At 37.3% G+C, this 13,739-nt stretch overlaps 1 protein-coding gene across 1 annotated transcript in view; it reads right to left on the bottom strand.

Moving 5' to 3' along the window:
* PSMD14 (proteasome 26S subunit, non-ATPase 14) overlaps nucleotides 1-13,739 on the bottom strand; it is a 102,615-nt gene that overhangs the window by 35,361 nt on the left and 53,515 nt on the right. The window contains exons 4-7 of the mRNA XM_056110205.1: nucleotides 4,251-4,322; nucleotides 3,925-4,044; nucleotides 1,687-1,757; nucleotides 145-295 (exon numbers count right to left, since the gene is read on the bottom strand). Coding sequence (XP_055966180.1) covers nucleotides 145-295; nucleotides 1,687-1,757; nucleotides 3,925-4,044; nucleotides 4,251-4,322 — 414 coding nt within the window. The remainder of the gene's footprint in view (nucleotides 1-144; nucleotides 296-1,686; nucleotides 1,758-3,924; nucleotides 4,045-4,250; nucleotides 4,323-13,739) is intronic.

Here is a 13,739-nt window from a genome sequence, read left to right as displayed (position 1 = left end):
AAAAAAAAATCCATAACATATAAACAGAAGGGCTTACTGGTGTGTGTAATTAAGAATCTTGCTTTAAACAAAATAGAACTTTATGTAATGTATCTGTAAACAGAATGGGGCAGTAGAGGCTAAGAAACATAGAATATACTCTACCTTTCCTTTTACACTTTGAATGGGATCCACAACCACTGCCACAGCTCTCTCTGACAAGGCTTCAAAGCTCTGCTGAGTGTTGATATCCACACCAGAAAGCCAACAACCAAAGCCAGGGTGACTGTGATACCAACCAACAACCATCTCAGGCCTGAAACAAAGAGGGCATTCAGCTGTTCAGAAGGGAAGAAGTATTACATTTATGATATGAAAAGAAACAACACACTAACAGGGTATAAATTAAGAAGAGATGAAAAACACACAGGTGTGAAAAAGCACCATTAGAACACTGAAATCATACACCACATTATCCAGAAAACATGGAAATGAGTAAGTGTGACAAAGCAGTGCTATCATTAAGAGATACACATTAGCAGTGGTAGATAAGGCTTTCAGTTTTTCACCTTGTTACCACACTTTCTCAGAGCCAGTTTTTACCCTTTCAGCATTCAAGTAAATATCTACTCTTTAACTCCTTAGCTCTGGGAGTTGGATTTTCCAGGCAGAGTACATTTTTAACAATGGACACCAGGATCCACTGTTGTGAAAGGATTAAATATCAATTAAACCAGCAGTAGAACTAGGAACTCAGTCAAAAACCAATTTGCACTCTTCTGCTCAGCTGCTGGGCCTTTTGCTAACATTAATTTTGAAGTTTCTTCCACAGTAGAAGAATTCAAGCAAAAGAATGACAACTATAGAGATTTAATCTGGAAGGGATATCTAGATAAAACCTGAACAACTGGATTATACTTTTCTGGTCTTTGAAGTTCATAAACCTACATGTTCAATATTTGTTAAACATAACATTAAAAATTCAATCTACAACTCCCTAATATAAGAAGAAAACAAGCTCTTTTCATTATAAATGACTTGATGGTAGGCTAAGAGACAGCACAGAGGTAAAGCACTTGGCTTGCATGCAGTCGATCCAGGTTTGATTCCTGGGACCACTTGTGGTACCCCAGGCTCTTCAGGAGTGGTCCCAGATCACAGAACCAGGAGTAAACTCTGAGCACAGCAGGGTGTGCTCAAACCCCCAGAAGACTAGATGGTCAACTCTAAGCAGACAAATACTAAACAGAGGGAAGTGAGAGCCCAAGCTTATTAACAAGTGACAACCAGGCATTTTAGTTATTTGAGGGGCTTATTTTATTTATTTATTTTTGCTTTATAGGTCACACCCAGCAATGCTCAGGGGTAACTCCTGGCTCTGCACTAAGTAAAAATTACTCCTGGTGGTGCTTGAACCATATGAGATCCTGGAGACTGAACTCAGGATGGCTGTGTACAAGGCAAATGCCCTATCCATTGTACTACTGCTCTGGCGCAACTGGGAATTTTAATAAAAGGAGATTTCTGACTGACAAACTCCTTTGACTTAGTGGAAAAAGATATGCTATACATGGTGCATAGCACTAATACTATCTCATAAATTATGTGGCTTCTACCCCCAAGATTATCCATAAATGTGTATATTCTTTAGATATTCCTTTGAAATATTTCCTATTATCTATATTTATAGTCATTTACATTACTTACCTTCCTGTCTGCTTTAGCATGTCCAACATTTTAGCTTGGAACACAGGATCAACAGCTTCCACACTGACACCCTGGTTTAGAAAGAAAAATAATTAACTCTCATAGGGGAAAAACATTCACATTATAAAGTAAAATTTCACTGTTTCACCGACTCTTTGGGGAGGGCTGAAAAAATCCCAAGGGGGAATAGCATCAGTACAATTGGGAGATGGTGATTAATTTGTTTTTTCCCCTGAAAATTGTGGGAAACGGGGAATGGAGGTCAGGTTAAGTCTGATAACTTTTTATGTAAGTGTACAAAAAACTACCCACATGAATGGAGATAGTAGAGGGGTTAAGGCAACTTCCAAGAAGTTGACCTTGCTTCAGTCCCTAGCACTGCATATGATCCCCTGACCACTGCCCGCCAAGAGTGAGCCCCAACCTCCAAATGAAACTAGTTCCCTAAATCTATGTATATTTTTGTATGGAGCCAAATACTTTTATAGATTTTGATATTCATACTTAATAATGCTTATATTTTACTTAATACATTCTTATATTCATACGTAATACATGCTTATATCACTTAAAAATTGTGATTAACAAATCAGTAATATTTCTAAAAGTGTGAAGTAACAAATTGCTTTTAATGGAGGTAAGATAATTTCCAGAACCCTTCTGAGAGTTGTGACCACAGCTAAATCAAATAACTGAAACAGTATTATTTATTTATTTTTGGCCTGACCTACTGGCTTGATCTAGCAGCATATATATTTCCTAATGGCATCCTTGGATAGTTTTAAGCATTGTCTCTTTCCCATGGCTCTACAACTATTCAGGTATTATAAAATTTGTTTTGAATAAGGAAAGCTATAAGTTTCTTATAGTTGTTTTGCTTTTTTAGTTTGTTTTGGGTAGGTGATTTGGAAAGGGAGGAAGTTTAGTGATTTCATTAAGACAATTTGATGGATTACAAGGCTGGTGGGAAAAATCCATTTTTAAATATTATTTTAAATATAGAAGTATTCACACACACCAAATTAAGAAATAAAACCGTCTCCATTGGAGACAATCATTAAGCTGACTTTTAAATTTTGAATCACTTTGCTATTTCAACCTAAAGAAGATACTAGAATACAGAAGATTTGAAATATTTATATTATATTCCTAGTGATTGGTATACGGCACTACAGCTCATGTAAGGCTTTCTTATAACATTCAAAATTTAAAACAAACCAGTTAACATTAAATGCTTCCTTCCTACAAAACAGTACTTTGAATTCTATTTAAGCATGTATCTATCTTCGTGCAATCGGCTACCTACAGGATAAACATGGTTTTTAAATTTAAAAAAAAAAATTGTTAAAAAAAGTATATGAAAAAGATATCTCTATATTCTATATAGGAAAAAGTTTGCCAACTAAGACAGAAGAAAAAATGTTCTACATCTACTACAGAGAGTGATAAGTGGATCAAAATTACTGACTTATATCATGCAATATGCATTTGTAATGAAATAGTAAAAACATTTATGAACATTTATTAAAGTTTCTATGTATATAATGACCACATATTACAAAAAAGCCAGTGAATTTTATTATGCATTCCACTTTTTAAGTATATGAAAAGACACAGAAATATTATACTAAGTTTTAAATCTAAAGTCAGTATTAGCAAATAATATATTAACTATGCCAACATACCAAATAAAAATGCTTATTTAGTGGGCATATTCAGAAAAACCTAAATTAGTTTGCTTTAAGAAACCAGTCTATTTTTTTAAGTTTTCATTATTTTACATTCAGAAATACAATGAATTCTGTAGAGACTATTATTTAAAATGCACACACATACATATTGCTTTATATTTAAACATGTTTTTCTCTACTATCATCAAATTATAATTACAGCAAACAGAGTGAAGAGCTTTAGGACAACAATTTCCTTAATTCAGATTTTTTACGTGGCTCCATAAACGTTGCATACTAGAGAACTACTGATCAGAATATACTCATATATTTTTCTAGGCAAACATATAAAGACTTGTTTGTTAATTCTGAAAAGGCAGTTTGTACATCTACAGGGAACTCAAGATACACTAAACAGATGATTTAATTCAATACTGCCTCCTTTTATAATTACTTTTATGATGATTTACATATCAGGAAGAGAAACAAAATTATGAAAAGTAATTTTGCAAGGAAAAGAAAGGAATAAAACCATTTACTTCTAGAAGACAATCATATAAGTACTCACTGTTCCTGACTGTGGCATAGCAAATACATCAATCACTCTGACAGTGTAATCATCAACAAATTCTCCAAGCATTAGACCCATAACTTCCATTGGAACTCCAGCACGACCATGTTTTAACATCTGTGAAAAGAAAGAAATGTGAACATAAAATTGAGGTCTTTGATTTAAAGAACAACAGCAATAAAACCTGCATTTGTTTCAGTGGGAACATTGTTGATGCCTATAAAACAATACCTTATATCTGAGAGGATGAAGGAAAATATTCCAAAGTTAAAGATATAGTGAAGACAACAGAGCTCTATATAGTAACTTCACGCAGTACTTACTTTTAACAGAGCCAGGGAAGAGATATATACTTGTTCTGCTGTGTCCACTGCAGGAGCATCTGTAGGTGGCCCCTAAAAAGAAGCATATCCGTTACTATAAAAGCATAGAGTTTATAGTTTAGACATAAAGTAAATACATATTCCAGCAATGCTAGAAATATAACATATTACAAAGTAATAATTCAAGGTTATATAATAACTATAACTACTGCTCCAAAATAACTCTAATATACTATTAGATACATTTCTTACCTCAATGTAAATTTAAATACTAATAAATTATTGAGATCAATGGAAGAATAAACAAAAACAGCAAATATTCTGGGTCTGGTTTTCAGCTACAGATTACAATTATGGAGTCTCTGCAAAGATCGTAGGTATAATGGAGAGAGGGAGGGCAGAAGACTTCTAATCCCTAGGTGAAAGAACTGTGAACAACATATTCTGCACTTCACCTGATCAAGTTGCTCCCCTCCCCCTATACAATAAAAACTTTAACACAATTGGCCTAGGTGTGAACAAACTGGTTGAGACAGGTGAATCTAACATAGAAATACACCCAAATCTTGACTAGCACCTTTAAAACAAATACTGCTATCAAAATTAACAGAGACTAAGACGGTACCATGTCTCTGGAAGGACTCTTCTCCATCAAGACCAAAAAGAAAACCAAAAATCAAAACTCTAAAACATTTCAAGAAGATGTCTACTGTTTAATTCTGCTGCAACCAGAACACAAAGAACAACTCCACTTTTAACAGTGGGTAGTTTGGAAACTAAAATAAGATATAATACAAATGCCTGATTCTAATTTGATTAAATTCCCTTTCCTTAACAATAATTCTATTACACAAAGTACATTTGACAAGCTAGCTATCTAAACTCTAAGTCAATATCCTATCTCAGTTTCATGGGTTTACTTACTAAAATTAAATGCTTTGCTCATTGCATTTCACACCTGCGAGTTTGTGTGCACTTTTCCTTGACTATATGCTAAATTCTGTGAGTTGGGGAAGGGGAGCTTGTTTAAAAGTTCATAATATTTACTAGAAGCAGTAAGTTTAAAAGAGTCTAGAATAACTTTAACTACAAGATACATACAAAAAAAAATGTCCTTTCTAAATTTCCTCAGGGAAAAGAAAGCCGCAAGAGAAGAACCAGAGTCACATTTAAGGAACCCACTAGAAAACTATCAGCAGGTAAAGAAACTGTAAATCCATAAGGGAGTGGGCAAGGTATACTCAAAGTGCTGAAAGTAAGACATTCTACCAAGAACACTCTACTTAGTCTGTGTTTCTCTGCATAATCACCGTCATTTCATGCAAAACTGTTTTTGCAAAAAGAGCAAAAAAAGTGTATCCACTCTTAAGTTTTTGTTTTTAAATTATGCTGGAAATACTTAAAAAACAGGATACAGATACTGTATGGAAAAATATTAGAAGAAGCTATAGAGTTACTTAGAAAAGAGGACAGGAAATTCACTGACCTACCAAGACAAAAAATTAAAGAACTTCGATAAAAGAGAAAGCAGTTCTGTTTGGAAGTAGCAAGATATCTACCTAGGGAAAAGAAATGTAGGAGAAAAGAAAAGTAATAATAGGGACTCCTGAAATGAACTCTAGATTCACGTTTTCAATTTAGAATTAGAAGTTATAACTAAGTTATAAACTTAGAACCTGATGTAAAACGCATACCAAGTTCAAAACAAAAATATCAGAAGCAACAAGGAGAAGAATGGGACCCAACCATCACATAAAGGGTTACCAAATTACAAAAGAGGGAGTAAGTGAATAACAAAGTCATAGTATCAAACTGCAATAACTTCCAAAATCCACTTAGAAAAATAGCAATCAACTCTTCGAAAAACTTCTCCCCCTTTCACTACTGCTGCTGTCCCTGCTACAGGGCCTGAAAGTCTCTTCTTGGAATGCCAACCACTGTGTCTAGTAGTGCTGAGGAGTGTACATTAATGTGGGCGTTGTCAAAAGCTTAATACACAACATGCAAGGAAGACACCCAATCACCGACGCACATTCCTTGCATTCCCAATAAACTCTTAAATGATAGCCTGAAAGGGGCAGGAACAATCATTTCACTATAGATTTCAGCTTTAAAAAGCAATAGGGATAGTTCTACCACTGTTTTTAAGTCAGACAGATTTATAACTCTGCAGTCAGCGCGACAGGATATCGATCACTAAACTATTTAATGGCAAGGAAATATTTTTTGAATTAAATAAATACAAAAATGTTAAAAAAAAAGTGATAGGGAAAGAGATCAGGGAGATAGCTGGGAGGCAGGAGCACATGCTCCGCATGAGACAGCTCCAGGTTCCCATTCCTGGTAGCACATGGCTTCCAGAGCACAATAGGAGCAAGCCCTAAGAAAAGAACTGGGAATAACCCCCAAACACAGCAAGGCGTGTGGTCCTTCCCTCAAAAAAGAAAAGGATAAGGGCTTGCTTCGGATGCAGCTGAGCCAAGTTCAGGCAGACCACACACTGTAGCAATGTAGCACACTGTCCTCCCATTGTTCACAGATTTGCTTGAGTGGGCCCAGTAATGTCTCCATTGTGAGACTTGTTGTTACTGTGTTTGGCATATCAAATACATCACAGGTAGCTTGCCAGGTTTTGCCGTGCAGGCGAGACACTCTCGGAAGCTTGCCAGGCTTTCCGAGAGGGGCGGAGGAATTGAACCCGGGTCTGCTGGTCGGCTGCGTGCAAGGCAAATGTCCTACCCGCTGTGCTATCGCTCCAGCCCATACAGCCAGGAGTAATCCCTGACTGCGTAGCCAGGAGTAAGACTGGACGACCAATGGGTAAGGAACCAAAACCAAAACCAAACAACAAAAAAAGAGGGACAGACATGATAAATAGTGAAATCTACACACACTGAATGTAGGAATATAAAATTTTATTTATTTGTACTTTAGTTTTTTGGTTTTGAGAACACCCCTGGCTCTGTGTTCAAGGGACCATGTGGTGCCAGGGATCAAACTCAGGGCACATAAATGTGAAGAATGTACTCAGTCCTTGAGCTATATATTCATTCCAGGAGCAATAATATATAAAGGAAGAAAAATATTTTTCTTTAAAAAAAAACCACCCAAAATACACATATTTCTCAAGTGCACAGAGAATATCCTCAAGGAAAGATCATTAACTAAGATATAAACAAATGTTAATAAGAAGACTGATATCACACCAAGTACCTTTTCAAGCCACAATGAAATAATAATGTCAACCATAAAAGAAAAGAAAAGCTGGGGACTGGTGGTGAGGGAGAAGAGGGAGACTTCATTCAGAGATTAGACAGTATTGGGTCAATGAAGACATGAAAGAAATTCCTGCTGGGAAGGAGAGATAGTACTGCAAGTAGGATGCTTGCCTTGCATGCAGCCAACCCAGGTTCAACCCCTGGAACTCCATATGGTCCCTTAAGTCCACTAGCAGTCCTTAGCAAAGCCAGGAGTAAGCCCGAAGCAACTCCACGTGTGGTACCCAAACAAAAATAAAACAAAATTCTAATTAAGAATGAACCCAAGCTAATAAAAAACAACATAATAAAAGTAGCACTTGTAGTTATACAAACAGGGGCTAATGTAGGGAAAACAGACAATAAAATCTCACTTCTTAAGACACTATAAAAAGAAAAAGGAAGAGTTGCAACTATAGCTCAAGGGTCTTAAGCATAGGCTTTGCTCATCAGAGGCCTGGTCTCAGGACCACATAGTCACCTGAGCTATACAGAGGTTACCCTGAAGCACTCAGCTGGGAGAAGCCCCTAAACACAGCCAGGTGTGAACAAAGCAACACAATAAAATCAAATACCCTATTTAGAGTCTACCATTAAAAGAATAACAGCAATAAATAAAATAAATAAATAAAACTTAGAGAAAATAAAAAAGAACTCAAAGCTATAATATAAAAGGTGAACATAACCAACAGCTGACTTTTTATAAGACTAAAATGGAAAAACCTTTAGCTGGACTCACAAAATGAAAGAAAATCTTATAAAATAGGATCAAAAATGAAAAGGAAAAATTTACATGTCAGAAATCAAAGGATAAGAACATATTATAACTTTATGTCACTAAGCTCGAGAATCTAAAAGAAATAACTATATAAAGCTGAATCAAGCCCAAATCAAGAGAAAATATAAAACCTGAACAAAGTAATTAGACATAAGAAAATACAAACGATAAATGAGTCCCATGCCCCCAATCCTCAAAAGCCCATTATCAAATGACTTCACAGTGGGTACCACCTGACAATAGATAATCTATTATCCATCCTTTTCAAGCTATTCCAACAAAAAGTGAAGTAAAAGGATTTCTTTCACTTTTTTTTGATGTGAATATTGAAGACACCTCTCCCTTCCCTCCCCCCAAAAAGCCATACAGAAGAGGCAAGTGAGGAGAAGGAAGGAGAGAAGGAAGGGAGGAAAAGAAGGGAGGCAAGGAGGAAGGGAAGAAGGGAGGAAGGGTGGAACTAAGGGACAAACACAGAATCTCAACAAATTTATAGTGAACTGAATTCAGTAACACATTAAAAGAATGTTGCATCATGACCAAATAGGACACATTCTAGGGAATACAAGGAAGGCTCAATATATTAAAAAAATAAGTAGTGTATCATAATAACAAAATAAAAAATAAAAGAGAAAAAGAAATAACAAATCAAGAGAGAAAGCTTCTGACAAAAGTCAACATCTGTTGATAAAAGCTCTCACCAAAATAGCGAGAGAACGAACATACATTAGTAAAGAACTATAAAATCACTATACAAAATCAGTTGTATCTTTAAATGCAAGCAGCCAATCAGAATAAAGGGATCAAGAAGAATAACTATAAACAAAGTACAAGGAGGTGAAAGACTTCACACCAAAAGCTATGTCACTGTAAACAAAAACAGAAGACACATGGAGGTGGCATTGTATCTATGCTTATAAAACAGGAGTTAAGTCACATGAATTGCATGTGGTCAGCCTGAGTTCAATCGCCAGAACCACAAGGTCCCTAAGCTTTGCCTAGATGACCTCACAATGAACACTATTAAACTCTTATATAAGTCTAATTGTTTAGAGGTTGGGAGCTAAGAGACAAATGCCAGAAGATGCCTCATTCCCTCACTTTGAGCTTTATTCCTGGCCCCAGTTTCAACAGAGAACTGCAAAGGGCTTTTAAAACAACTGGAGTGTCAAAGCAATAGTACAGTACAGTATGTAGGATGCTTGCCTCTCATGCAGCCGACCCCGGTTCAATCCCTGGCATTCCATATGGTCCCCTATGTATTGCCAGGAGTAGTTCCTTAGTGCAGAGCCAGGGATAACCTAATTATTTTTTTCTACTCCAGCAGCCGAAGACCTCCAGAACCATCCACAACCTTGCCGAGACCACTCTCCACACGCATGAAGGTACCTGCAGAGGAACAAAGGCATGCGGGTCCCGGGGCTGAGATCTCCAAGCCTGCTCGGATCGGGGCTGAGCATCCTCCGCCCAGATCCTCCATCTTCCAGTAGGCAGGGATCACACCCACCAATTAACCCCCTGGTGCCATGTAATCCCAATCAATGGCCAAGACCCAGAGACTACAAAACCCAGCTCCTGGAAGTGTGCAGCTGTACTTACGGTCACATGACATCTTATTATCTCATTCTTACTTTGGACAACTTGGCAGGCTACCGAATGTAACCTGCCCACATGGCAGAGTCTGGCAAACTCCCTGTGGTGTACCCAATATGCCTAATACCAGTAACAAGGATGGGTCTCATTCTCCTAACCCTGAAAGAGTCTTGAAAATCTCAGGGCTAGGACAAAGGAGACGTTACTGGTGCCTGCTCGAGGCAACTGACGAACAACAAGATGATTGTGATCCTGCCACACCAGCTACTATTCAGGGGTTATTGTTATTTCTTTCTCAGAGGCAGGGACTGCTCCTTGCAATGCTCAGGGGACCATGTGGGGTGCCAGGTACTGAACCCAGGTTGGCCACATGAAAGACAAGAGCCCTGTCTGCTGTATTATCTCTCTAATTCCTAGTAAAAATAGTTTGTTTTAAATTTAAAATTTTTTTTAATGCCTGAAGGCCAACAGAGATATTACTAAATACATAGTACCTCAGGCTGGAGCTATAGCACGGCGGGTAGGGTGTTTGCCTTGCTTGTTGCCAACCCAGGTTCGACTTCTCCACCCCTCTTGGAGAGTCCAGCAAGCTACCTAGAGTATCTCGTCGGCACAGCAAAGCCTAGCAAGCTACCCATGACATATTAGATATGCCAAAAACAGTAACAAGAAGTCTCACAGTGGAGATGTTACTGGTTCCCGCTCAAGCATATCGATGAACAACAGGACTACAGGGCAGTGAGCGCTACACAGGGCCTCAGGAAACAAGCTTTCACTTATTTTCCATGAAAGAAGTTCTTGCATAACTGATTCAAGTCCTCCTCACAAACCCAAAATAGAATATTAAAATGGAAAAACAACTACATACAAATATCTGCTAAGATCACTGAAGACAGTTAAAATTTCAACTAGATCTATGTAATTTATTGACCAGGAACCCAAAACATATATAGTAAGTAAGCAGATGGGGCGGTGGAAAAATACGGTATCTACAACATTAGGAGGGTAAAAACAAGTCTGTTTTAAGTGTTGACTTAGTCAATTATATAGATCGTGATTAAATAGTCTTCAGAACAACATTAGAAATAAATAAAAATCATACCCACTTCATAAAACCAATGAAGAAGGAAAGCCAAAGATAACACTGACAATAAAAAGCTATAAGGAACTGCTGAAGGGAGCAAAACAAAATTATCAAACATAAGGTTAAGATCAAATATACTGATAATGATTTAAAGAAGTATAAATAAAGCCCCTTACTATGTCTCTCAAACTGGCTCTTAAACAAAAATTCATGTGCATACTTCTTACAAATAACATTCAAACAAAATGATTGGCATAGTTTGTCTAAGCTATATTTCATTTCGTAAAAGAAGCCATGATGGCCACTAAATTTCACTCAGTCTTTCTTCAATGATATATTACATGAACAGATTTCCCAGTATTAAATCATCTTAGTAGTTCTAGAATAAATTATTCAAATTTTATTTACTTTTTTCCTTAAGGATTGTTTCCCTGTTAATAAGTAAAACTGGTGTCGCATTTTCTCTTTTAGTTAAACCTGTCAGATTTTTATATTTTCATGCTAGATTTACAAAATGAATTAGAAAATTCTATAATTTTACATTTGTTATAAAATATTTATATATACAAAACAACGAAGCGTTCACTAGGAAAACATTTCGCACAGCAACTGTTTATGAAGATAATTGTTTGATAAAAACTTTTGAGTGATAAACTCATATTGATTATCTCAATTGATGCTGAAAGTAAAAGCAGAAAAATTCAATGATAACCCAATGATAAAAAAAAGTAAGTTTCCTCAGCATAATATATTTAAAAGCTCTCAGTGAATTATCATAGTGGTAAAATACGAAGTGTTTTCTCTACAGTCAAAGTAAAAATGGTGCTTTCAACACTTTAATTCAACATAGCACTGCAAGTTCTAGTCAGAGCAATTACAAGAAATAAAAAGGGGATGGTTCACTCAGGGAACCTCAGAGAGGGGTGGGTGAGACCCCTCCCTGCCCCAAGGGACCCAGCCCCAGCAGTTGAAAACCTCCAGAACCAAGCCGCAGCCATGCTCACTGCCGCTCTCCACACACTAGGTCTAATCTTCACCCATGAGTGAATCTGAAGTAAAACCAGGTATGCGCGACTTTGTGACTGAGAACTCTGGGTTCAAGGGGACAAGAGAGCCTCTTCCCAAACCCATGTCATACAGTCACGCCCATAAGTCACCTTTGGCTGGCGCCAGATAATCTCATCAGCCACAATCCAGATCTTGTGTCCTCTCCCAGAAGGGAGCGTACATAACGCTCACCATAGCCATGCTGCCAGACCCTGTGCCAGGCTGTTTCACTGAGGGTGCCCCGGAGGGGGGCAAGTGAAACTCCTCCCTTCCCCAAGGGTCCCAAGCCTGGCAGCCAAAAACCTCCAGAACTCAACCGCCACCCTACCCAAGGTCACTCTCCACACGCTTGGGCGGAGCCTCACCCATGTGTTAACCTATTCCTAGACCTTGCATGTGGTCACGGGATACTTCAAACCACACACCATACTCATACTCCAAGATTACCACACCACATTTGATAGGGTCAAAGTAGGAGGCAACCAATTTTAGAGGGAAATATACATTTTTTAACACACACACACACACACACACACACACACACACACACACAGCACACAAGGCTCAACCTTTAACAACATGTTAGTGATCTTTTTAACAATCTCCACACTCTTTCCTCTAAGGATACTTTATTGTAGCATTTTCAGCAGTTTTTCATAATAGATAATACTAAATATACTAAATATATATTTCGGTTCTGCTTTGGGCCAGGGATTGGAATCCGGGATGGAAACATCCGAAATATGATGGTGCGAAGGAGTAATGATGGTGAATTGGTGTTTGGATATTAAATGCAATCAAATATTGTGAACTATTTTATAAAAAAAAAAGGATCTAAATAAGAAGGAAAAAAGATCATCTGTCTGCAGATGATATCTTTTCCTTAAAAACAACACCTGAAGTTTTCACATACACACTAAAGAACTTTTACAAATAAAATTGAATTCAGCAAAATAGGTTACCAAGTCAAGGCACAAAAACTCTTTTGCATTTCTATATAGTTAGCAATCTGAAAAAGACATTAAAAAAAACATTAAAAGTTTAGGTAAGTTTAATTCAACTTACCAAGGTAAAAGATATATATACAATAAAAACTATAAATAGCTGCTGCAATAAATTAAAGATGTAAACAAATGGAAACACATTCCCTGTACCTGGATTGAAAGATAATCTATGTCAAAATGTCAATGCTATACAAAGCAATCTGCAGAATCTGAAAAACTCATCTGCAAAATTACATGAAATATCAAGAAATATTAATTAGCAAAAACAATCTAAAAAATGAACAAAACAAGACTCACAAATAAATCTTGGAAGAGATCAACAAGCTGCAGAGATGCCTCCAGACCCTGTGCCAGGCTGAATCTCGTATCTGGGGCACCCCAGAGAGGGGCAGGTGACCCTAACAGAGCCCTGGCAGCTGAAAACCTCCAGAACCCAAATGCCTCAATGCTCACGGCCTATCTCCACAAGTCTGGATGAGCCTCATCCATAAGTAGGTCTGATGAAAAACTCAGGTATGTGGATTTTGTGGGCAAAATTTCCAGGATCTCATGGAGCAGGGCATGGATGAACTCTCCCTATCCCCCTGTTCTTCTGGGAGCTTGAGAGTCATGCCCACAAACTGCCTCTGGTGCCATATAAGCTGACCATGATCCAGAGACTCACAAATCTTGAAAGAGATCAACAAATTGAAGTGATGCCTCCAGACACCAAAGTCACCAAGCAGTTAA

This window comes from Sorex fumeus, unplaced genomic scaffold (genome assembly GCF_029834395.1).
Source record: "Sorex fumeus unplaced genomic scaffold, SorFum_2.1 ptg000009l, whole genome shotgun sequence".
Lineage (NCBI taxonomy): Eukaryota > Metazoa > Chordata > Mammalia > Eulipotyphla > Soricidae > Sorex > Sorex fumeus.
This window is presented reverse-complemented; position numbering and strand designations above follow the sequence as displayed.